Source organism: Talpa occidentalis, unplaced genomic scaffold, assembly GCF_014898055.3.
Source record: "Talpa occidentalis isolate TD23 unplaced genomic scaffold, MPIMG_talOcc4v2.1 talOcc4.9, whole genome shotgun sequence".
In the NCBI taxonomy this organism is placed as follows: Eukaryota; Metazoa; Chordata; class Mammalia; order Eulipotyphla; family Talpidae; genus Talpa; species Talpa occidentalis.
In genome coordinates, this window is record NW_023605305.1 from 32,664,581 (window position 1) to 32,691,469 (window position 26,889).

The 26,889-nt window shown below is 38.3% G+C and overlaps 1 protein-coding gene across 2 annotated transcripts in view; it reads left to right on the top strand.

Annotated features, from left to right (window-relative positions):
• The window catches only part of ZFYVE9 (zinc finger FYVE-type containing 9), a 112,572-nt gene that overhangs the window by 77,370 nt on the left and 8,313 nt on the right, over positions 1-26,889 (top strand). For both annotated transcript variants that reach the window (XM_037498951.2, XM_037498952.2), the window contains 5 exons: positions 6,916-7,140; positions 8,952-9,034; positions 14,127-14,231; positions 22,235-22,385; positions 24,805-24,885. In XM_037498951.2, the coding sequence (XP_037354848.1) occupies positions 6,916-7,140; positions 8,952-9,034; positions 14,127-14,231; positions 22,235-22,385; positions 24,805-24,885 (645 nt within the window). The remainder of the gene's footprint in view (positions 1-6,915; positions 7,141-8,951; positions 9,035-14,126; positions 14,232-22,234; positions 22,386-24,804; positions 24,886-26,889) is intronic.

Here is a 26,889-nt window from a genome sequence, read left to right on the forward strand (position 1 = left end):
TATTTGCTTTAATCCAAAGTCACAAAAACTTTCTGTATTTTTCCAGAAGTTTTATAGATGTTGCTCTGACATACATATCTGTGATCCATTTTGAGTTAATTTTTGTACAGGGTATGACGTATGATTGAAGGTTTTTGTTTGTATTGCTTATGGCTATCCATTTGTTTCAGTACCACTTATTAAAAAGACTGTCCCATTGAAATACCTTGGCACTGTTTGTGGGTACTAGCTTGCAAGTTAAATCATTTTTACATTTAAAAACTGCTTTGTGTTTCTATTCCATCACATGCAGTTCTGTTTGCAGACATGTTTGTCTTTTCTCATACCCTGGGTATCCTGAATCTAAACTTTGTGGATTGAGAACACATTTGTGTATCATGGGAGCATTGGTGTAATGGGTGTAATGAAACCACTGAAATTGCCTTAAAGCTTCCAGTCGTTTCCCACTATAATTAGGATGAACACCATACTCCTTCCTTTGGCCTGCAAAGTCCTGCGGGAAGTAGTCCCTAAAGATCCCTTTGACCTTATCTCATATTGCTCTTTAGTTTGTGTTCTTTGTTACCTTTGAACCTATCAAACTCATTTCCAGCTAATGGCTTTTGCACTTACTAATCTTAGACCCACGATGCTATCATTTCAGATCTTTGATGGCTGGTTTTTTTCTTATCATTCAAGCCTGTTCACAAATATTTTTTTCTCAGGATTTTCTTGACCCACTTAGCTAAAGAAGTATTTTCTTCCCGTCCTCATCAGTCTGTCATGTTGCCTTCCATGATTTATTCTCTCCAAAACATTTATTGCTAATTCTACTAACTTATTTGTCTTCCATGAGAATATAAATTCAATATGGGCAACAATTTGCACTCTCTAACTCAACTCTGTATACCTGCCCTTAGAACAAGTAGTCTGCATATAAGAGAGGCTTAATTTTAAAAGGAGGGGGCACCCTGGTGGCACAAGGGATAACCCACATGGTGCAGCAGGCCTCTCCTGTCTTGCCCGCTGCTCCCTTCAGCAATGTATTTCAGTCAATCCGCCTGTTCTGCTCCCCAGTCTTTCTCTGGTGAATCTTCTCACTCCCTGCCCCGCACCTCTGGCTTATACCCCAGCTATTATATGCATAAATAAATAAAATATATCTTAAATAAACAGAAAAAAACCCACCAGAACTGTGACTTGAAGGAATTAATAAGTTGGTGTGATGTCACTAGGAAGCATTTTTTGTTATTTGCCAGAAAAGCCTCTGAAAGAAGGGAGTGCTGAGAAAACTCTGTTAATAAAAATGCTGTGTTGCTTATTCTTGACTTCTTGTTCCCACGGGGACTTGGAGACAAGGAAAAATACTATTTAGATCAACATTTGAGTGTTTCTAGTCTTTTAGGAAGAAATATTGTGGATCACTTGAACATGTTACTAGGAAAGTTTTTATAATTTTAGATCTTTGAAAGATCTTAATTCTTTCCTTTTGTCACCTACCCTGATCCTAACGTCTTAGTTATTTTATATCTTTAAATTATGGCCACCTGGGTTAACCCAGATGAATTTATGATAAATTTAAATTTCTTTCTTATATGGGTCAGCTAAAAGGCAGTATGGACTTTAAATATATTACTGATTTATATGTTAGTGAATAAATCGTATTCATCTTCTTTGAAATTTATTTTATATTTTTTAATGTCACTAACAAACTTATAGACTTCAAATACATTACAGTATGATCTTTTATTTTCTTTTTTCTTAAAAGATTTATTTAAGCATACAAGAACTGGGGTACAGGCCAAAGGTGTGGGGAGTGAGAGGATTCACCAGAGATAGAGTGGGGAACAGAATGGACAGATTTACTTAAATACACTGCTGAGGGGAGCAACGTGTGAGTCAGGAGAGGTCTGCTACGCCATGTGGGTAGCTCCCTGGCTGGGGATCAAAGTCGTGCTTCAGTGCTGTGGATAATTTCATAGGTTGCGTCTTAACCCCTTGCGCCACCAGTGAGGCCCTGATTTTTCATTTTCTTAATGTGAAAGTTTTTCTCTGTCTAAGACTGTACAAGTCACTAGTAATTTAGAAAAGAATATATTTAGAATATTTCTAAATCATCACCTCTTGCTCATTTTCTATCCCCATAAATATATATTTTTAAAGATTTATTTATTTTATACAAGAACCGGGGTATAGACCAGATTCGCGGGAGAGTGAGAGGATTCACCAGAGACAGAGTGGGGAACAGAACAGGCAGACTGACGAAATACACTGCTGAGGGGAGCAGCAGGTGAGACAGGAGAAGTCTGCTGTGCCATCTGGGACCCTCACTGGCCGGCCGGGATCGAACTGGTGCTGCAGAGGCTGTCTGCTTCATAAATATTTTTAAAAGAAAAAGTACAGGTAACTTAGAGGGGAGGAGGAGAAATTTTTTAAGTCATATTTCAAAGAATATACAGAAACGATAGGGCATTTGTAAAAACATTATAGGTATTCTATAAATGTGAAATGACTGGCAGGCAGTCAAATTTTGTGCATTGTAGAAAATATTTTGTTTATATGTGTATTTCTTCCCTGGTTGATTGTATAGCAGTGTATGTCATATGGTAAATGCTTGATCAATTCATGTCCTAGTTATTTAAAATTTTAGCAGCTTGGCTGAAATAATTATACTGCCTATAATCTTTAGCATTTGGGAAACAAATAACTTTTTTATTTGCAAAATAAGAATAAAAGTTTCCTAACCAATTTATTTCAAGAGAAAAAGGAACTTCATTGGTGTTGTCACCATTATTATACATTTTCTTGTATTGTTTTTCCATTGAATGAATATTATATCATGATTAAGGTTTTTTACTTTCTAATTAATTGGAAACTTATTTTTGTAAATTAAATTTATCATATCTTTCTGTGAGCAAATGAACCCTAATGTTGCTGCTTTGCAAAGTAATTTTTCAGCTGGTGAGAAAGTAGTATGGCATTATTTATGAAGAAGTGATTCAAGAGTAACACTTAATATTACTTCATGCTAGACAGTATAGTCATTGCTTTATGTGCACTATTTCACTTCTTAGCTACAACTATGAGTTTTCTACTGTTCTTGCTCCCTTATGAGGAACTAAGAGGCACTGAAGCCACGATTATGTAACTTGCCCAGAATTGCACACATAACTGGAAAATGACTGAATCCATGTTGGAATCCAGCTGTTTTTTCTTAATTCCAAGTTTTGAATCATAAGGAGCAATAAACTTTGAGCTTTTGAAGTTACATGGTAAATCTCTCCGATTCTCTAGACTGAAGAAATGACTTCTTAGGAAACACTCCTGCTTAACTGCGGTTTATTGTATTACAAAGAACTCCAAGGAATATCTAAATTCTTGTGATGAATTTAGGGTTAGTTATAGTAATGTTTAAAAATATAATGTTGGGCCTCCCCGGTGGCGCAGCAGGTTGAGCGCCGGCTGTGAAGCTGTCCACAGACTCTGCAGCACGGGTTCAATTGCTGGCCGGCAATCGAACAGGGAGATACCCACATGGTGCAGCAGACCTCTCCTGTCTCACCTGCTGCTCCCCTCAGCAGTGTCTTCTGTCCATCTGCCTGTTCTGTTCCCCGTTCTGTCTCTGGTGAATTCTCTCACCCTTCCGTGCCTCTGGCCTGTACCCCAGTTCTTGTGTGCATAAATAAATCTTTAAAAAAATAAAAATATAATGTTGAAGATGTTTAAGAAGTGTTTCTTGAAATAAATGATCCATTTGCATGGAAATTGTTTCATTTGAATTAATGTGAGGATTGATAAATATAAAACAAAGGAAACTTGTCACAAAGCTATTTAAGCTATATTTGAAATAAATCTAAAGATGGCTATTTGCAAGCATTTTGAAAAACAAACATTTAATTTCACAAAACAAAGGTTTAATTTTCACAATATAAGTTAGGAGATTGCAAATTGATATGTATACATGTTTTTTTAAAAGATTTATTTACAGAAGAATCTTTATAGAAGATTTATTTATTTATTTATAGAAGAACAGGCCAGATGTTGTGGGAGGGTGAGAGGATTCACCAGAGACAGAGTGGGGAACAGAACAGGCAGACTGATGAAATACACTGCTGAGGGGAGCAGTGGGCGATTCAGGAGAGGTCTGCTATGCCATGTGGGATTCTTACCAGCTGGTGGGGATCGAACCCATGTTCCAGAGGTTGCGGACAGCTTCATAGTGCGGCGCTCAACTGCCTGCACCACCAGGGAGGCCCTATACATGTTTTTTTGAAGAAAGTTTGATATGTGGAAATTACTAGATATGTGGAAATTACTAGAAGATTAGAAGATCATCTTCTTAGGCCTTTCTTGCCACTTATTTACCCTGAGTCTTTGACTGTCTTTCACCTCTATCCCAAAGCTTCAATCTCTTCATCTGTAAAATAAACTTCCAAATATTAGGGAAATGGTACCTGTTCTAGTACCACTGGCCCAGTTACAAAACTCTTTTTAACTACTCACATAAAGTGTTGATATTCTTGCCAGGTCGTTTAAGCTCAGAGAGAAGAGTAAGTGTCTATTTGAGTTATATGGATTTTTTAGTGGTCTTGGTATATAGAATTTGTTCAGTGGATTAATTGTGTTGTGTATTTCCCTAGAGAAGTGCCTGTATAAATTAGTATGTAACAGATTTCATGAGTTCAAGAGTCCCAGATTCAGTCTTCAATGAAAGCTTTTCTATGTCAAATTCTCATACCCAGTGCTTTATTTTTGCCTGTATTTATACCCCTAGAATGTTACTTGTTTATACATGAGGTAGAATATTGCTATGTCACCCATTAGATTTGATTGAGATCTAGTTTTTAAAGAAAATTTAAAGCAAATATTTAAAGATAAAAGATATATTTTATGGGCCTCCCTTGTGGCACAGCGGGTTGAGCGCAGTGCTGTGAAGCTGTCTGCAGCCTCTGCAGCGCGGGTTCGATTCCTGGCCACCATGGTGTGGCAGACCTCCCCTGTCACGCCCGCTGCTCCCCTCAGCACTGTATTTTGGTCCATCTGTCTATTCTGCTCCCTGCTCTGTCTTTGGTGAATCCTCCCACCCTCCTGCACCTCTGGCCTATACCACAGCTCTTGTATAAAAATAAATAAATCTTTTAAAAAAAGATATATTTTATGATGTCAAGGAACAAAGGGAGGAATCTGAGTGTCTTTGGGATGGAGAGTGGTTGTTAGGTAATAGAGCAGACAGGTGATCATAATCTGTGGAAAATAACCAATAATAGTTTCCACTCCCTAAAAGGGACATCCCAAAGGAATAATGAATAAGTGCCTGGAGTATCCAGCCACCACATTTTTTACTTCTGAGTTGTATTCACTAGGGCAGTCTTTGGAAACTTAAGCGTTGTGCTGTCATTAGATCTTCAGAGGAAATGCTATTGTGTTCTCTCCATTGTGGAGGAAAAACCACCTTTCATCTGTTTTTACTTCCATCTCTCCTTACCCACAGGGGAAAAAATGAATATTATACAAATCTTACTCTAAAATCTTTGATAAAACAAAGAAAATCCTCAAATGTTTGGCTGATCCTTTTTTATGTATATATGTTACATACATTATAAGTTACAATTTTACAAAACACATTGTGTGCAGGACACAGTCTTTTCTTACAAACATGTCAGAAATTTAGTAAAATTCTCTGCCTCACTTTACATAGATGCTGAGGTTCACAGAAGTTAATTTGCCCAAAAATCACATAATAGTGTTTGATTGAACTAGAAAGCCATTATCTCTGTGACTCCAAAATCTGTGATTCTTTTCAAAATGTGTAGTGTTTTCTTAATATGGGGACTTTTTTGTTTGTTATTATAGACTTGAACTAACAGCTAAAATGTGCAGCCAGATTTGGTTAATCCTGGGGCAAAAAGTACTGTCCTAAGTGTGTTTAGCAGGTGATGATGTCCAGGTGAACATGGCTGTCAGCCACAGAGCTTCTCAGATTTATGGGGAGGTGTTCTTTTTACTTGAGGACCTTACTATCAACTTAACTTCTGCTTCACTCAAGGATTCTGTGACCCATCACTGACTATTCTGCCAAGAGACTAGTTTTCAAGGAAAACAAGCTTTAACTCCTCTGATGGGGATTTCTGTTTTTGCTGTAATCCTTTCAGAGGAATCAGAAAGAGCTTACTCATGCCTAGTGAACATATCAACTGTTTCAGTATTGAACCACTCTTGTAAGAAAAGTCTTTTCTATTTCTAAACTGTGGAAAATATTTCCTTAATGAAGGACTGTTGTTACTGTTTCATTAAAAATTCTTAAACTAGAAAGTACTTTAGTAAAGAGTGTTTGCAGTTAAAAGAAAAGCAACCTGCTTAATATGAATTTAAATAACACTGTGTTGTGTGTTTCTTATTTGTCTCAACCAAAATGACAAATTTTGAATCATTTCTGTGATACTATGTTCTCCATAAATTTTCTTTTCCCCTTATTGTTTAATACATACCTGTATTTATTGTCTTAATTCATTATTCACGTACTGACTTTATTTTCCTAACAAGATCGTAAATTCTTTGACAACAGATGCCTAATCATACGGTTTTTTTCTTGACCTTTGAGGCAATACTTCTTTCCTGGGACCTTTCAAATCATTCATACAGTAAGGCTGCATAGTCTAACTAAGGAAAGCATCAATATTTTTTACTTTTACCTAAAAAGACTTCTATAGTGCAATGGTACAAGTTACTCATGTTTACTAGATGCCCTGACAAAACTGAGAAATTCTTATATAAAGTTGTCATTTATTTAAAAAACAACTTTCTATGTATGTCTTTCATGGTGAAAGGTTGGGAATTAGTGTGCAATAGTGTCTGGTCCAGTGTTGACTGATAATGGTTATTTAAAAAAAAAATAACTGACTTGTTGATAGAAAATAATAATGTTCTTTGTTTTAGGAAATGTTGTAGGCAATTTGGGACATTCCTTCTTCAGTCAAAGTTTCCTTGGCAGTAAAGAACATGGTGGATTCTTATATGTGACTTCTACCTACCAGTCACTGCAAGACTTGGTACTCCCAACACCACCTTATTTGTTTGGGATTCTCATCCAGAAATGGGAAACTCCTTGGGCTAAAGTATTTCCTATCCGGCTAATGTTGAGACTTGGAGCTGAATATCGGCGTAAGTAGTAAAATATCTTCTTGCCTATGACTAAGACATGCTAGATAGCTAAAGAGCTAAAATATTCAGAGTCCCGCTGCTGATCCAGTTCAATGGAAGTAGTCTTTTGAAACAGCAAGCTAAGTTTGGCCATTGTCTTGACTTACTTTGGTTATATAGGAACAACTACAAATATCAAGTGAGGAAGTTAAACTTTCTGGTTTTATAGTTCATTGTGAAATACATGATCATCTTCAGAAAAAAGGAATTTAAACTTTATTTTTATAGTATCTATAGTATATATACACATATATAGTATACATATATATATAGGTACTATAGATACTATATATGTGTGTGCATGTATAGTAACTATAGTATCTATATTTTTTGTCACCTGGTTGGAAAATAGGGCAAATTATGTTTCACATAACAGATACTGGAAGCTAGCGGTATTGCAATTGCTTGCAGTTGGTAAGGTGAGCAAGAGAAAAGCTTCCTTGCCCATGGTTGTAGCAGTACAAATTGTGATTTGTTTTAAAGTAACATTAAGACCTAAATGTAAGCTTTATTTTAAAATTTATGTCTTCACCCTTGCCCTGATCTTGCCCTGATCTCGGAGTCAGACCACTTGAAGAAGGTTCTTGACTCTGCCACTTACTAAGTTACCTTTTATATTATATAGGATAATTAAGAGGATCAAATGAGATAATAAAAAAATTATTTTATAAACCATATAACAGTATATTATATATCTCTAGTAGGTCATCCTCATTCTTACTTACTCATTCAACAAGAATGGAATAAAGGCCTACTATGTGTCATAAAATCCTGGGAATTCAGAGATGGCTGAGTCATGGTGATAGGCCCCTGGGAACCTTTGTAAGGGGGACAAACAGAAATCATTATGACAGTGGTATGTTGTTTTAAAATATGTGCTTGATGTTCTTTGGGAGCTCCAAGATGGAGTCTAACATTACTAAGAATGAAGGTGTTAGATAAAAAACATTTGCTGGACCAAGGTGCCTCTGACTGAACTATAAAGGAGGCATATGAAGCAGCTAAATGAAGAGAGAATAACATGTATATCTTCTTGTCTTGTATATGCAACTCAGACTATGAAGTTCAAGGTGTAAGCCAGCTGGTATATGAAATCTCCTGGTATTTGGCCTTTTTTTTTTTTTTTTTTTAAAAAGGCAATTCCTGAGATATATCAGGGGGAATTCTTAGATTTCTTAAGCACAGAGGGATTAGGAGATACATACTTCCTGGATCATATTAACCCAGTCTGAAGAAAAGTGCTTCCTAAGATGTTGTGGTTCATTTTTGAAAAGGCTCATGGTGATCCTCGAAAGACATACTATTATTGTATGACTTGTAGAAGACTTGGGACTTACCTTTGGTGGTGCCATGCTGAATAAATACTTTCTTTTAAAAAAAAAAAAAGATTTATTTATTTATATAAGCACTGGGTATAGTCAGAAGCGCGAGAGGTGAGAGAATTCACCAGAGCCAGAGCAGAGATCAGAACAGGCAGACTGATGAGGTACCCTGCTGAGGGGAGCAGTGGGTGGCAGGAGAGGTCTGCGTGCCATGTGGGACCCCTGCCAGGCGGCCTGGGATCAAACTGGCGCTGCAGAGGCTGCGGGCAGCTTTGCAACCCAGCGCTCAACAGCTGCGCCACCGGGGAGGCCCAAATAAATACTTTTTTGAGCCCTGAATATCACATGCCTTGAACCATCACAGTTATATTTGGAAAACTATCAACCATGATGCTCTTTTACCCAAATTTTAAACTGCCAAATTAACCCGATCATTTCTCATTTCTGTAGTTTATCCTTGCCCTCTGTTCAGTGTCAGATTCCGGAAGCCTTTGTTTGGAGAGACAGGACATACTATCATGAATCTTCTTGCAGTAAGTTGGGAATTTTTTTCTTTTTCCTTACTGGGGTTTGTATGGGAGACGAAAGAGAAGGATTTTTAAATTTTGTGGATATCCATAGCCCTGCTGCTTCATGTAGCTGAAAATGTATGCTGGAGGAGAAGAGGAGAACATATATATTTTTGGAAAGTATATGGAGCTCAGGAGTGAAATAGCACATGACTCCAACTCCTGATTGTGCACTTATCTAAGTGACCTTGCAGGGTTATTATGAAAGCTGGAGGTAATGTATAATTAAAGCAACTAACATTCTGTCTTGTTTTTATTTTAAACCTGGCATCCTATGGGTGTCCCCTATGTCTATATACTTTACTCTTTAGCCAAAGGTTGGTTAGAGATTGCATTTAATACCTCAAGCAGTATGTTGTCTGTTCTTTCCTGAGGAATCTATGTATGGACTGGGATTCAAACTTCATTCTTTCCCTTTCTGCTGAGCACTCTTGTCTCCTCTGTATAAGTGCAGACTCTGACTCTCTGGTGAGGATGTTGGTTGGCTGGAATCCCTAAGCTCTCTGTTTCACATGTGCACGGCCTGTGATCAGTTCTAGTATATGGAGAATTATGAAGCCCCTATAGCTCTTTCATGTCAGTACTCCTTGTCAAATCTCTGCCAGTCTGCCTGCCGGTTCCTTGCCCCAACAGGTTAGCAACCTCAGACTAACAACTGCTGGCCCTCCCTTTTCACAAGCCACTGAGATGACCACTCTAACTGACAACACAACAAGTAAAATCTTTAATGTTGTAAAACTAATGTTTTCACAAACTACCTTGCTCTAGTTGAATTACCTAGTAGGGCTAGAGCCAGCCAGGACAGAAGGCTGTGTACTTAATTCTGGTGTTCTTGAAGTTTGGTAATTTTCGGTAATAAACATGTTTCATTGTGTCATATACTTTCAGTCTAATTTCAGGGCACTGCAATGGCTTTTTTTTTTTTTTTTTTTTTTTTAATTTGGCAGACTAAATGGCAAAAACCCCACACACCCAGATTTTAAATTGCTTTTTTTTTGGGATTGTTTATTTCCTCTCTCTGTCATGAAGTTGTAGTTATAGTTTCAGTTATCTTTTTTAACTGATTCAAACAGTAAGAAAAATTCTTGTATATTTACCCATATAGTTGACATTTTCAGTGTTCTTCATTCCTTTGTGTAAATTTCTATTTCCATCTGGTATCATTTTCCTTCAGCCTGAAAGATTTCCTGTAACATTTCTTGTAGTGCGGGTCTGCTGTGATGAATTCTTTCAGCATTTGTATTTTTAACATTTTTATATCATCTTTGTGTTTAAAAGATATTTTTGCCAGATGTAGACATCTAGGTTGATGGTTGGTTCCTTGTGTTGTTTTTTTAAAAGATTTATTTATGCATACAAGAGCTGGGGTATAGGCCAGAGGTGTGTGTGGGGGAGGTGGTAAGAGGATTCACCAGAGATAGAGTGGGGAGCAGAACAGGCAGATCTACTGAAATACACTGCTGAGGGAGCAATGGGTGAGACAGGAGAGATCTTATGTGCCATGTGGGTAGCTCCCTGGCCAGGGATGAAACTCATGCTGCAGTGGCTGCAGATAGCTTCATAGTGTTGAGGCTTAACCTCTTGCGCCACCGGGGAGGCCCTTATTTTCCTACTTCTTTGTATGTTTGTTTTTTTGCTGTTGTTGTTTAGTTTTGGGGGGGATGTCACACATTGATTTTTATCTCGCTGGGTGCTGTATGTTTGTGTTTCTGTAAGTGTTCTTGAATTCTGTTAAAAATAATACAGTTAGGGCCTCTCTGGTGGCTCAAGGGGTTAAGACGCAGTACTGTGAGGCTGTCCACAGCCACTGCAGCACGAGTTTGATTCCCTGGCCAGCCAGGGAGGTGACCCACATGACGCAGCAGACCTCTCCTGTTTTGCCCGCTGTTCCCCTCAGCAGTGCATTTCAGTACATCTGCCTGTTCTGCTCCCTGTGCTGTCTCTGGTGAATCCTCTCACTGCCCCACATCTCTGGCCTGCACCCCAGCTCTTGTATAAGTAATACAGTTAATTTACCAAGTCCATATATGCTATAGGGCTGATTATTCCCCATTATTAAGACAAGACCATTACAAGCTTAGTACTTGTAATGACTTTGGCACTATTTGGAATTAGTCCAAATTTCAGAGAGTAAGGTCTTAGTTCTTCACAATACTGTCCTTAATTTCAGACACCAGCTGCAAGCTAGGGGGGTACCAGGGCACTCGTACTTCTGACCAACTGCATACAAACTTGGGAGTTGACATTATCCCTTCATATTTGTTAGTTCAATAGAATGACTCACAGATCTCAGTGAAAGATTATATTTATGATATAGTATTGTTATAGCAAAGGAGATACAAATTAGGACCCAGTCAAAAGAAGAGACATGTAAAACAAGGTCTTGGAGAATCCCAAATGAGAAGCTTCTGTGTCCTTAGGGCTGCATCCTGTTCTCAGTATATCAGTGTGTAGCAGTATGCAGAGTAAGCTCAAACTCCTCAGTTTTTATTGGGGCTTCCTTACTAGGCACTGGCAGTTCAGTCACTGGTCTTGTGCTTGAACTCAAATTCCAGCTCCTCCTTTCTCCCCTGAGATTGGCTTGATGTCATGTGCTTCAGAACCTCCAATCTTTTGATTGATCTTTCTGTGATGACCATTCCCCATTCTGAGTCATCTTGTTATTAGGGATCCAGGGACCCACTTGGAGTCACAAATTAACATGAATTATCAGAGTCCACAAAAACACACCTATCACTCAGGAAATTCCAGGGAAGTTTAGAGACTACCTCCTAAGAACCAAGGGTAAAGGCCAGCCATTCTTTATTATATAATAATCATTTATCCAGTGCCAATTAATTATGAGGTTTCCTATCTAGATTTTGGGAATAGGCATAATTCCCAGACCTGAATGGCAGATGTTTCCAGTAATCCTTTCATGTGGTTCTTTCACTGGTCTCAAGAGGTTTCCTCACACACATTTGCTAATGACAGCTCTCCAGAATAATGGAATGGGAGCCTCTACAAATCTTTGGAGTTCTCTCTGTGCAGTTTTCTTCTCTCTGGTGCTTTCTGTCCTATGAACTCTAGCAACTGTGGTCTTTCTCAATTCTCAGTTTTGTCTTCTGCCTAGGTTCCCTTTTTCCTCCCTGGAGCTTGGTAACTTTAAACTGGGGCCATCATTAGAGCTCATCTTGTTTTCCATCTCTCAAGGATCAGTGTCCTTTGTTGCCTAAAATTCAATGTCTTTGTGCCCTTATCAAAAGTCAGTTGACCATATAACCTATGTGGATGTAAATCTTCCTTCCTTCTTAATTTACTTCCAAGCCTGAATATTGGTTAAAAAAAAAAAAAAAAGACAAAACCAAAAAACAAACAGCTTACTCATTGGTCTGCTTTAAATTCATGACCAGTACCCTTAAGGAAGCTCACAGTCTACCTGGCAGTTTTTCCTGGTCAATATATGGTACATTCTTCCTGTTCTAGATGATTTGTATATTATCTCTTATCAAATTTCTATGCCTCATCCCCTTTCCTCACTTTCAGCAAATGACCTATCCCTAACTTCCCTGAATAAATAGAAGCAATCAGAGACAGTTTCTTGGTTCTTCTTCTACAACCTTCTGATTTACCACCATCCCCTTCTCATCATATTCTGTATCTCACTGAGTGGCAGTTCCAGTCTTCTAGGCCATAAAGTTTAGAATAATCTTTGACTCTTGTTTTTTTTTTTTTTTTGAGATTTATTTTATTTTTATTTATGCATACAAGAACTGGGGTGTAAGCCAGAGGTGCTAGTGGTAAGAGAATTCACCAGAGATAGGAAGCAGAATAGGCAGACTGACTGAAATACACTGCTGTGGGGAGCAGTGGGCAAGACAGAAGAGGTCTGCTGTCCCATGTGGATTAAGCTCCCTGGCTGGGGATTGAACTCATGTTGCAGTGGCTGGTGATAGCTAGATTGCACTGAGACTTTAACCCCTGCACCACCAGGGAGGCCCCGACTCTTGTTTTTTATTCACATGCCATATCCAATCTAGTGGCAAATATTGTCAGTTTCCCTTCAGAATATATCTAGCATTGACTACTTCTCATCACCTTTTGGCCTATTGACATCTTGATCCAAATTGCTGTTGTCTGTTGCCTGGATTATTTTTATAATATTTATTTGATTTCCTTCCTTCTATCCTTGCTCCATTACTATCTACTTTTTATACAGAATTCAGGGAGTGTCTTTAGCCAACTCTCCAACATTGTAGACTCCCTTCATAACAATGTACACGTGTGACTGGCATTAATCTGCCCCTCCCCTGTGTGCCTATGGGTGTGTGTTCGCGCATGCATATGTGTGTTTTACCCTAAAAATTTATATTGAGTGCCTAAGCTGTTCCAGGCATTTGGGATATAATAAGAACAGAAAACTGAGAATTTCAGCCCTCTTGGAGTTTACCTTTGAGAGAAGAGACCATTAATGACTGCTAAGTGGTGATAAAGCAGAATATTCACATACTTGTTTAATATTGTTTATAAGTAGTATATGAAGCTGTTATGTCCACTTCCTCATAAGAGTTTACAGTCTAATTGGAGAGTTAGAATATACATAGTGGGACTTTTGTTAGATTTATGTCCTTATTTAGAGAAATGCGCTCTTTCTTTTCTTTTTTTTTTTATAGAGGCATGTTTTGTTTTATTTATTTATTTATTTTGTTTGTTTATACATGCACTGGGTACAGTCAGAAGCGTGGGAGGGTGAGAGAATTCACCAGAGCCAGAGCGGGGAGCAGAGCAGGCAGAAGGACCGAAGTACACTGCTGAGGGGAGCAGCGGGCAGCAGGAGAAGTCTGCGCGCCATGTGGGACCCTCCTCCGGTGGCCGGGGAGCAGCCGGGGATCGAACCGGCGCCGCAGAGGCCGCGGGCAGCTTCGCAACCCAGCGCTCAACCGCTGCGCCACCAGGGAGGCCCCGAAATGCGCTCTTTCAATGTTGATATTCTTTTATTTTGTGTTAATCTTATTTCTATAAATCAAATCCTGACACTGATGAATTCTTTGTTCCACTTCAATCTGCTTTTGTGCAGGACTTCAGAAATTACCAATATACGTTGCCAGTAGTTCAAGGTTTGGTGGTTGATATGGAAGTCCGGAAAACCAGCATCAAAATCCCCAGCAACAGATACAATGAGGTAAGATTTACCTTGAAGGCTTATTTTTCATATATATGATATTTATGTTTGAATACATGAATTAAGGTGGCAAAGTACATATACATTTTATTTTGTGATTGGCGGTGATATCAGTCAATATTATATGACTTACATCAGTGATGGGGAATTTCATTACAGATAGGTAAGATTTTGAAATTGTTATTTAGACATTGGTTGTGCTTTTGGCCTTTTGATGCTATAATAATTACTGATAGTTTTACATTTTGATTAAGTTTATATTTACAACATTAGTGTAGGATCATTTCTTTCCTCTTCTGAGGTATATGATATTTTTGATTGCCTTTAATATCTAAGCACAGATATTGGGTATGTCCCAAAGTGACTTTTTTATTTTTAAAGAGTATTTATTTATGCATGTAAGAACTGGGGTACAGGCCAGAGGTGTGGGCGGTGAGAGGATTCACCAGAGACAGAGAACAGAACAGGCAGATTGACTGAAATCCACTGCTGAGGGGTGCAGTGGGCGAGACAGGAGAGGTCTGCTGCACCGTGTGGGTAGCTACCTGCCTGGCCGGGGATCGAACTTGTGCTGCAGAGGCTGCAGATAGCTTCATAGTGCTGTGCTTAGCCCCCTGTACCACCAGGGTGGCCCCCAAAGTGACTTTTAAGTAAAGTTTCAAAAGCAAATGATTGCATCGTGAATTAATATTTTGCAACTAAAATAAAATTGTATATACTACATATGCATTAACAGAAGTATGTAAAGAATACTTTTATTTCCCATGTCTTTCTTGAATTTAAAAATTTCTTAAATGTTTAAAGATAATTGAGTTTAAAAGAGAAATTTTATTTTAAAACTTAGTTTGATATAAAAATGGTCAAAATTTGTTTCATTAAGGAGGATGAAACTCCCATTTTACTTCCACTATTTCTGGTGTAAAATAATTTCCTCCTCCCTTTTTTTCTTTTCCTTCCTTTCATTTTATCTCCATCTTAGCCATTTACTCACTTTTACATTCAATAAACATTTTGTATTTGGTGTGTACTTAAAATTAAATGTCTCCCTAGACTTACAAATTCAGGGCTCAGTGTTATTATGTGAGAATGACCTATGTAAAGAAAACCTCTACCCTTCCTTCCCATTTGCTAACTTCTTTTCAGGACAGTAGAAAATAGTAGCTAGAATGTATGCTTAATTTTTTCTGGGCTACAATTAGCTGATTTGAGCTATTAGATGTCCTGTTTTAGAATATCAAATAGTAGACTGGAGTCAAATCTTTAAAGTGAATTATTATTTTTATATGACTTGTGCACACATAGTCTTCAACTATATTTTGAAAACTATTTTATTTCTCATACTTGAAGTTCTATTATCTCTCTCACAAACATTTGTTAAATATATTCTGTGACGAGTAAGTACATTGGGCTTGCCTTCTGGGATCTTAACGGCACAGAAGAAGATGATCGGATAGCATCCCCGAGCAGATAACATACTTTGCTGTCCTTGGTGTCTGCAAGGTGGTGTTTTTGTGTTTGGGAATTGGATCTGTTTATGCAAGTGTATCTGTAAAAATTGTGAGGCCCCCACAGTTATTTTAGTGCTGACTGAGGACATTCAGGACAGTAGCTGTCCCTAATACTCATATCATCTGTGATTATCTGCAGTCTGCCTCCTAAGTTTGTGGTTGTGCATGTTCAACATCTTCGTTCAAAAACAGTTCCTGTATTTCTTGTCATTTATTACATTTCATTTCCAGTAAAGTTTATCAACTATATATTGCTTATTTTTCTTATCTGATTTAGCAGATTGACTCTTAATTCAGTTATTGTTTTGATGCAACATAATTTTGTCTTCTACAGTCTTAGCTGACTTGTGTTCTGTATAATAATTCTGCTTTATTTTATAGTTGGAAAGTAGTTTCTTAGACATTATTTTATTTAGTCACCACAATATTTCACGTTTCCTCTTATTTTTCTTTATTTATATCCAGAGTCTTTCATATCATTTCCTTAACTAAGTTCTCTTTTGCTTCATAGCCTTTGTACAAGCAATTTCCTAGTTGATACACACCTGCCCTTCTCTTTACCTGCCAGTCAGGATGGTGTTTCTCAGGGTTTCACATAACTCTTCCTGCTATAAGCATTTACACACCCTCTTATAATTCTCACTACATTTAGGATATATCTAACTTTACACTTCTTTGTAAAATAAGGATAAAAATGGAGATTTCTAAAGGAAAAGGAAAAGTGAAAAGGACATAGTAGAGGTTTGGGCAATAATTCAGATTCAATATTTAAAAAAAAAAAACCCTCCCAAATGAATATGACTAAACAATTGAGAACTGAACTCCCTCTGCCTTTCCAACACCTGTGGTAAGAGTTTAAAAAGCCAAATTGGGGCCTCCCCAGTGGCGCAGCAGTTGAGCGCTGGGTTGCTAAGCTGCCCGCAGCATCTGCAGCACCGGTTCGATCCCTGGCTGCTCCCCGGCCACCGGAGGAGGGTCCCACATGGCGCGCAGACCTCTCCTGCTGCCCGCTGCTCCCCTCAGCAGTGTACCTCAGTCCCTCTGCCTTCTCTGCTCCCCACTCTGGCTCTGGTGAATTCTCTCACCCTCCCGTGCTTCTGACTGTACCCAGTGCTTGTATAAATAAATAAATAAATCTTAAAAAAAAAAAAAAAGCAAAAAAAAAAAAAAAAAAACCCAAATTGCCCCTGTGTTAAGGGGAAAAAGAAAAGGGAAAAAAAAAATACTAAGCAGGTTTTTTGGGTGGAAATTGAGATGCTGATTCTGAAATTTATATGGAGATGCAAAGGACCTAGAAGTGCCAAAATAACCTAAAACAACATAATTCTTAGACTTCCACTATCTTATGTTATGACTATTTTATTTTTTTTTTTTAAAGATTTATTTTATTTTATTTATTCATACAAGCACTGGGTATAGTCAGAAGCGTGGGAGGGTGAGAGAATTCACCAGAGCCAGAGCGGGGAGCAGAGCAGGCAGAAGGACCGAAGTACACTGCTGAGGGGAGCAGCGGGCGGCAGGAGAGGTCTGCGCGCCATGTGGGACCCTCCTCCGGTGGCCGGGGAGCAGCCGGGGATCGAACCGGTGCTGCAGAGGCCGCGGGCAGCTTCGCAACCCAGCGCTCAACTGCTGCGCCACCGGGGAGGCCCTGTTATGGCTATTTTAAAGGTGTATTAATCAAGACAGCATTTGTTTTGGAGTAAATATATGTTTAGGTCAATGGACTAGAATAGTGATTTCCAGTGCAATTTGATACGGGTATATATTCAGGTCAAGATTAATCAAATTGTACACTCTGAACAACTACATTATGTTAATTATTTTAAATGTAGAATAAATGTTTTTCTAGTAGTGCAGTGGACTTCCAACTATCAGGTCTCTGGAAGAATAATATCTTAGCCAAAAGGAACAAGGTTTTGTTAACCTTTTACTCAACCAAAAAGACAAGAGTAAGAGAAGTTTGTGTTGATTGTGATATAATGCAAGAACCTGAAATTGTACATCTGTATGGTTCCCCATTTTATATAGCTGAATAGTCTCTTGAGATTCTTTCCCACTCTAACACTCTAAAATAGGAGTTTGGGTTTATTTTAATTCAAAGTCACATATTCTTCAGAGAAATGTGAAGTTACAAAAGCATGATTTCAAAGATTTATTGTAGCACTAGCAAGAACAGATGGCCCTAAAATCTGTTTGAAGAATGTTTTATTTTCTGGCCTTCAAGGAATACATTTCTCTTTTTCTTAGGGTAGGAGGAGCTGATATTCCTTTTTTCACACCCAGTCTTAGCCAAAAGGCTGAGAAGTGACAATATCCTCTGGTGAACAGTGCTCTGGAGAATAGTGCAAAGGGGGGAGGTTGACTTGGTATTGATGTAGCTACTCTTGTCATTATATGTAAAGGTGATATGTATTCTTAGATATAAATTAAAATAAAAGGGTCCCCAAGGAGTCCTGGCTGCCCTCCATTCACTGACAGCGGTAGGAGGTCACTGCTAAATGTGGAATACCGGAATGAGATTATCCTTCCTCTGTATCATGCTCATCAACTGGAGTGAGCAGTGGCTCCAGGACATTCTGCTTACAATCTTGCTGCCACTGTTGACTTTGAGACCACCAGTTCAAATCTTACTAGATCTCATCTAATCTCAAGTACCACAAGAAGCCCTGGACTCTATTCTCATCTCCCACAATTTAATGTCTGTCTCTGCATATCCCCCTTTCTGACTCCCCGTTTCTCACTCACTTTAGAAAACACAAGGCGTTAGTCCTCTTTAAGTTTCATCTCTCTCCATTTCCTTTATGATATCTCCAATGCTCTGGCCTTAAATACTGTCTATATACCAATCTTCCTCTAGTCTCAATCTCTCCAGTTTTGTAGTCTTAAGCTTCTTACTTCCCATCTGATGTGTCTATTTGCAAAGGTATCTCAAGTTTAGCAAGTTCAACTGACCTCCTGATCGTCTCTGAAAACCTGCTCTTGTAGCTTCCCCAACTTAATGATGGTATTGTCCTTCCAGTTACGAGGCTCAAAATTTGGAGTCATTATTGAGTCTTCTTTCTTTCATATCCCTTGTCTAATCTATCAGGAAATTCTTCTGGCTCTACTTTCCAAACTCAACCACCTTTCAATTCTTGGACCAGTCTTGGTCTAAGCTAATTAAAATCATCTCTTTATTCATGTAACATATATGTGTATTTATAATTCCTGGTCCTCTCCCATTGAATTTTGAGCCCCTTGAGAGCACACAATATGTCTTTCTTTCATCATTGTATCTCTGGTGCAGTGGTTTGCTTTCATAGATTTCCCTTATTGCTGCCAAAATCATTGTCAATCATTTGTAAATGTTCATAGAATTATATTGTTAAAACTTACTGTATAACTAACTATATTAGCTTAATATATGTGACAGTGAAATGTAAGTGCACCAAAAAATTTTTATATACTGACATTAACTATAACTCCATGATTAAGACAAACCCATTCTGTACCTATTTATATGGTTTACTAGTGGATATGTTCAACAAACGTTTACTGAATACCACAACAAGACCCTGCTAACACAGGGCCTAACACAGTATATACAAATCGTAGCTGTTCCTCAGTGTCCTGCTTAAACTTTTCATCTCTAGGTCCTTTCCAGTTCAAGTGAAAAGGCTAAATGCTCCTTTTTTAAAAAACATGAGAAAGGAAATCTTAGAAAGGAGATTGAAAGGCATTTTGTGTTAATTCAGAGAGAGATTGGGTTTTATAACTCCTCATCCATTCCTCCAGTATAGTCATTCCTAAAACTACCTTATGTTAATTGGCTCTTAGGATTTTCATGTATGGTTAAATGCCAGTGGGGGGAGTAGAAGAGATACAGGGAGGTAAAGCTTCTATGCTGTTTCACTTGATATGTTAAAGTGTGTTTTTCCAAAACTCCATGTAGCATTTTACTCAGTGCCTAACTCATGGCTGTTAGCCACCATTTTTCACTTTGTCATTGTAACTAATTTGTGAGCTCTTAGGAAGGGTCTGAATTCCTTTATTTCCCAGGTGAATTATTTGCTGATTTTAAGGTCGCTTTATGATTTCATAAGCAGGTTGTAGGAGATAAGCATACACATTTTTATTTATCATTTAACCAATGTTTATGTGCTTGGTGCTGTTCTAGTTTGCTTAACTCTCATAACTGTATGAAATATTTATTTTTCTGATCCCATTTTAGAGAGGGAGAAACTGGGATACAGAGAATCAAGTAACTTGTTCACAGTAAAAGCTAGCTATTAAACCAGGACTGAAATACAGACCATCTAATTTGAGTCCTTGTTTTTAATCATAATCCAAAGCTGAATGTGGATGATACCATATAAACAAAAGATGTAAATGGAAGTTCAAAGCAGGGAGAGGTCACATTGGGTATCTCAGTGGGGATTAAAGAAGGTTAGTTACATGCAGGAATTGGTGTTTTTACTAAGTCTTGATTTGTTGGCACACCTTATTCAGCTGCTCGGATATGGGAGAAGAAAAGGGGGGGTCCTCCCCGGTGGCGCAGCGGTTGAGCGCTGGGTTGCAAAGCTGCCAGCAGCCTCTGCAGCGCTGGTTCGATCCCCGGCTGCTCCACGGCCACTGGAGGAGGGTCCCACATGGCGCGCAGTCCTCTCCTGCCGCCCGCTGCTCCCCTCAGCAGTGTACTTGGGTCCTTCTGCCTGCTCTGCTCCCCGCTCTGGCTCTGGTGAATTCTCTTACCCTCCCACGCTTCTGACGGCACTCAGTGCTTGTATAAATAAATAAATATTAAAAGGGGAGGGGGGCTAGCAAATAGCATATGCACAAACTCAGAGATGGGAAATGGTAGTGCAACAGGACATAGTCCTGCATGTAAGGTTACAGTAGGAAGGAAGCAAGCTGGGAAAACTGCTTGGGGCTAGAACCTGGGAAACTTGTGATTTTGAATGAAAGGCAAATGGCAGAGAAGATGGAAAAGATGTGACATGATTGTAGCTATGCATTGGTAAATATGAAAACATTGTATGCTATGAATTAGAACTGATAAAGACTGTAGAAAAACCAGTTACAAGGTTACTGTATATAGTGACAAAAGATGCAATTAGGCTGTACTATGGGAAAGATAGGGATAGATATGAGATATTACAGAATTTGAGTTGATAGAGAAATAGCTAAAATGGAAAGTTGCATGTTTTTTGTATCATCATATAACAAATATATTTATTTGATGGTTGATAAGGCCCTTCAGGTATCTGGGAAACTCTCCTTAGTGTAAATGAGCACAATTTTAAAAGAATAAAAATCTGAAATCTGTTCGTTCTCTTTTTTTTTGTCTTCCTACCCCACTTCTGGGCAGGCTACTCCTGGGGCTTTGTTCATAAAATATTGAAGAAATACGAAGTTTATTTTTTCTGGACTTGAAATTGACATCCAGGGAAATGATTTCCTTAGAGACTAATTTATTCAGCATGTCTCTTAATCTGCTTAGTGTAGAGAGAATTAGAAACGACTGTAGCCTAATGATTTGAAAGAAATGATGGATATAACAGTCTAAAATTTCTGTGATTATATCAGTTTCTTTCATGTGATACAAATGTAAATTGCAAATGAGAATCTAAATTAGTCTGTCATTTGACTTCTCTATGTGGTAATCTTCCAGCTGTTTTATCCTGTTTGCAAAAAATTATGTAAAAGTAATCTTTGAAAAATTCTGATAGAACTGGTTTGGATTAGTAAAATTAATAAATATCACTGTGAGAGGAATATTCAAATGCTTTTTGGATGCCTTTGATGATATAATAATATGTTAAAATATTTACTTTTCAAGAATTATAAACATAACAAAGTAAAGCCAGAAGGTGATGGTAGAATTCTATTGATTAATACCAAGGAATAAATCTTATCAATGGAGTGAAAGACTTGTACCCTAAAAACTGCAAAGCATTGCTGCAAGAAATAAAAGAAGACCTAAGTAAATGGCAATACATCTCATGTTCATGGATTGGAATACAGTATTGGTTAAGAAGTCAATACTGTGCGAAGTCATCTATAGATTCAGTGCAAATCCTTCAAAATTCTGTGGGTGGAACATACTTTTGCACAGAATCTCAGAATAACTATATTCTCAGAGAATCAGTGCATAGGAGAAACTACTGCAGTTAGATAAACTAATTTTAGCGATTTGAGTTCAGTACAACAATAAAGACAGAAAAATAATGTGAAATGTGTCATGTGCTTATTAGGTTATAATACAAATCACCTATAAACTGCAGGGAATTTTTGAATCTGGTTATTACTATTATTATGCTTTGTTTTTTGGTTTTTTTTTTTTTTTTTTGCTAATGGTGACTGATTTTTCACTTTGTTTTTATTGTTTAGTAGCCCCTTTCTCGCTTTAATGATAATAATTTGAGAAAGTGAAGGAGTTGTGCCATGTCATACCAAAAATAAGTAAAAGTCCATTCTTGTCAGAATAAGTATGTTGACCCTGTTCTTTGATTGCAGATGATGAAGGCCATGAACAAGTCCAATGAGCATGTGCTGGCAGGAGGGGCCTGCTTCAATGAGAAGGCAGACTCCCATCTTGTATGTGTTCAGAATGATGACGGAAACTATCAGACCCAGGCTATCAGTATTCACAATCAGCCCAGAAAAGGTGAGTGTTTGAGTTGGTTGAGACATGAGCGTGGAAGGCTGTCCTGGACTTGGAGTGTTGGATATCTCAGCCTCAAAATATAGGTAGCCACACTTTGATTAATCTTTTAATCCGCATAATCCTCCAGGTTTGTGTGGACTCCCCAGATCTCTGTTAATTGAGGGGAACATTTTGAAAACACTGCCTTAGGGTATAGAAAGGGCCAAAGTAGGTCTGTAACTGGGTCCTATAGTGAAAGTATGCTTAGGAACATTTGGGGCTTGTTGAATGGCCATATCCAAAGAATGTTTCTTATTAGGTTCACAGGATTAGGTTCAGTGGTACTTAGAATGTGGTGTCATCATTCAGGAGATTGTTGGAAATGAGCAATCTACACACTGGGTCTGCTAAAGCAGATTTTGCATTTTAACAAGATCCCTGTGTGATATATAAATACACATTACAATTTAAGAAGCAATGCCTTAGATATTTCCTAAGTGTCTATCAGTTTCAATGGATTTAAAAAATATTCACATAAGTAAATAAAAATCTTGTTTAAAATCTTGGATTAAACAATTTTAAACAGTTTTCTTCACTACAGGACTTCCCAGAGCCTTTAACCAGTCAATACACAATGTTGTTTTCCTAGTGGAGGATAGTACCTAGCTTTTTCTAAATTTATTTGACCATGAATCTTTTTTTTTCCTTCCCTCAGAGTATCTCCTCAACCTAGCTTTTTTTTTTTTTTTTTTAAAGATTTATTTATGCATGCAAGAGCTGTAGTACAGGCCAGAGGTGTGGGGGGTGAGAGGATTCACCATAGACACAGTGGGGAACAGAACAGGCAGACGGACTGAAATACACTGCCGAGGGGAGCAGCAGGCGAGTCAGGAGAGGTCTGCTGCGCCATATAAGTATCTCCCTGGCTGGGGATCGAACTCGTGCTACAGTGTCTGCGGACAGCTTTCTAGGTTACGTCTTAACCCCTTGCGCCAACAGGGAGGCCCCTCAAACTAGCTTTCTTTGGTATACTTTATGAAACACTTTTCTAGTACACATATTGCATGTTTCTGTCTTCAGTATATATTTTAAATCAGCAAAGGAAGAAAAAATATTTAACATGTATATTCTGATGGAATGTCTAAAAAGGTAAGTGATAAGTTAATGTTCCCTCTTAGTCAAATCGTATCTGGAATATTTGAGTAAGTTTTGGAATAGCTATCTCTGTTTTAAGTTGTCTGTTCTGTTGAAATAAGATTCAGCTGATTCTCTTTAACTACAAAAGGTCAGAACCACCATCAGTGGCTAAAAAGTACAGGGATCTAGATTCAGGCTCAACTTAACACACTCTGTAAGCTGCAAGTTATCTAAGAAATAGGCTGCCTTGAAATACTGTGGGCTCTTTGCAATTAGGAGTCTCTGGCAAAGACTGCGTGATCTCATATTAGAGATATTGTAGGATGTCAATGGGTAGGATTTGGAGTAAGACTGTTGAAAAATAAAGATGGTGTTATGAAGTTGTCATAAACCTAAATATAATTAAATATCCTTTCTTTTATGAAGAGATAATGGTAGCAGGTGGCTGTCTTTTAAATAGTTATTTTTGTTTTAACACCATTTGGTAAGTAGAATAGATGGCAGTCATATCCCCATCTTCAAATTACCTTTGATCAAAAAAGGAAAACAAATACCTTTGATTAAAAAAAAAAAATTGGAAACCAATGAATTAGATCAAGGATCAGCAAACTTTTCCTGTGAATTGTTAGTTTGCAAGTATTTTAGACTCAACATTCCTGCGGTCTTTGTTGCCCGCTACTAAACTTAGGCGTCATACTTCAAAAATAGCCAAAGATGGTATGTAAATGAATGGACATGGCTCTGTTCCAATAAAACTTTGACAAGGAAGAATCCTTTGCTTTCAAGATTCTTTGACATTTTTTAAAAGATTTGTTTATACAAGAACTGGGGTACAGTTGGAGGCACGGGAGGGTGAGAGAATTCACCAGAGACAGAGTGGGGAGCAGAACAGGTAGACGGACCAAAGACACTGCTGAGAGGAGCAGCGGGCGCGGCAGGAGAGGCCTGCTGTGCCATGTGGTTTGCTCCCTGGCCGACTGTGATCGTACCCACGCTGCAGAAGCTGCGGACAGCTTCATAGTGCGGCGCTCAAGCCCCTGCGCCGGGGGAGGCCTGATTCTTTGACATTTGTTTGGAGGAAGAGCAAAACAGCATAGAGGAATGTATCTTTAAATGTCATTCCCAGAGCTATTATAAGCATCTGAATTATTGGTTGCTTGTATATTATTGTATGCAGAATTGGTATTTTATTTATTTTCTCTGTAATTGTTGTTCATGACTATCAGATTTTTTTTTTTTAATTGTTCTCAACCCCTTCATCTTAGGATCTGCCATCACTAAACTGTTTCTCTTTCTATTTTAGTCACTGGTGCCAGTTTCTTTGTCTTCAGTGGCGCTCTGAAATCCTCTTCAGGATATCTTGCCAAGTCCAGTATAGTGGAAGGTAAAGAATGAGTTATTTGATGCTTATACATTGGTTCAACTCTAATTGTACAGCTCAAAAGCAAGGGACATTAAGGGAAACTATGATACTTTTACTGTAGACTTCTGACTCCTGCTATTTATTCAATAGTATCTCACTCTTCCACCAATTAAAACTCATATTGGCATGTAGTTCTCCAAAGAAAGGAGTAAGTGCTAGAGAAACCTGTAGGACAGAGACAGAAATATTGAGAGATGACTTTTACAGAGATAAGGCATCTGAAGGGACTCAGTCTGAGTTCAAATATGTCATTGAGTGCAAATGTATATGTAAAGTCCAGTTCCTCTTGCCCACAAGAATGCTGCAATCATCATTTGGGTACAGAATGGAATGTGCTTGCTGCTGGTTCTCTATAACTAGCTATGACACACATCTTCACAAAAGTTAATTAAATGAAAGTTAATGAAAGGCTAATGAGCATATTGTTTCTTTCAATTATTGTTCACTGTATTCTGATCTGGTTATTCTTATTGCATAACAAATTAACCTAGAACTTAATGGCTTAGCACAACTATTATTTGATGCTCATGCATCCCTCTAGGCCAGAGTTTTTACAGAGCAGTTTAGGGTTGGCTTGACCCTCCACAGTCATATCTGGAGCCTCAGTTGTGGTGACTGGAAGATTAGCACTCCCTCTATGGTTGGGGTCTAGAATTATCTGAAGGTTTGTTCACTCACATGTCTGGGGCCAGGTCCAGGCCTGATGACTAGAGTGCTTACTTGTATATGGACTCCTCAGTGCAGCTTGGCAGCCTTGGGGGAGTTTGGACCTCTTTCATAGTGGTTCGGGGCTCCAAGCACTAGTATTTCAACAAGGCAGAAACTGCATTACACTTTATGACCCATCCCCAGAAATCATGCAGTGTCACTCCCGTTGCAAGCTAGAGTTAAAAATAGTCATCTTCTGCCCAGATTCAGCAGAAGAGGAACTAGACTCCACTTTCGATAGAGGGATGGGAAAGTATTTTGTAGAAAAGCATGTGAGATGGGAGGTAGGTGGTCAATCAGAAATGCTTTCTGCCACACAGGATGACAGGTTATTGCTTCACAACAGCTCACTCCAGGGCCCTGCTCAAAAGCATCCTTCTTGAGGATGCATTTCAGTGTTGATTGAAATGCATAGATAATCTTACATATGTTAATGGGTATTGGCTTTGATCTCCTTATTAAAGAAATCAGGTTAAGTTGGTGAACCTAATAAAGCAGTGAGCAAAGAAAAAGGTATAGTAATATCTTACAATTAAATTTCACAACTCTGACTACATAGCAGAAACGTGCTATTCAAAAATTAGAGAAATCTAGGAGTTAAACTGGGTCTTCACTGACTGATTCCTTTTTGACCAAGTATTAACTACATTTGAAATCGTCTTTATAGGATGATGTAAAGATAGCCCTTAAATACTATCCAAATGATAAATTCAACTGATGGCCCCTTACAAATGCAAAGCAGTGTGCTTGAAAGGTTTATATCTGTGTGTTGGGAATATCTTAGGAATTCTATTTTACTCTAAGTCAGTAGAACACTTGACTACCTACTTATGAAATCTTCATTGAAGCTCTTTAGCATTATTTTAGCTGACAGTTTTGTGTCCCTGAAGCAGGGTAACTGCTCAGCATGCGACAACTTTTACCCTCCATTTCAGTGTTTGCCTTTGACTTAGGATAGTTAGGTGAGAGCAACTAAGAGGCAAATAAATAAGTATGATTAGAGCATGATTAAGCTCTAGTCATGGATGCCTGGAAACAGGAACAAGATGCTCTTTGAAGCTGAGAGAGGGATGTGGCTGCGTGTGGGGTTTCCTTTGAACAGTTGCAGGAAAAACTCTTAATTGTGACTGAGTGAAGTCAGCAGACAGGTGTTTCAAGGGAGCCCACCTTGGCGTTCACTCCCCATAGCACTTTAAGTAAGTAGGAAGTTCAGCTCAGAGAACAAAACGTCTTTGTATCTGTCAATTTTAGACAGCA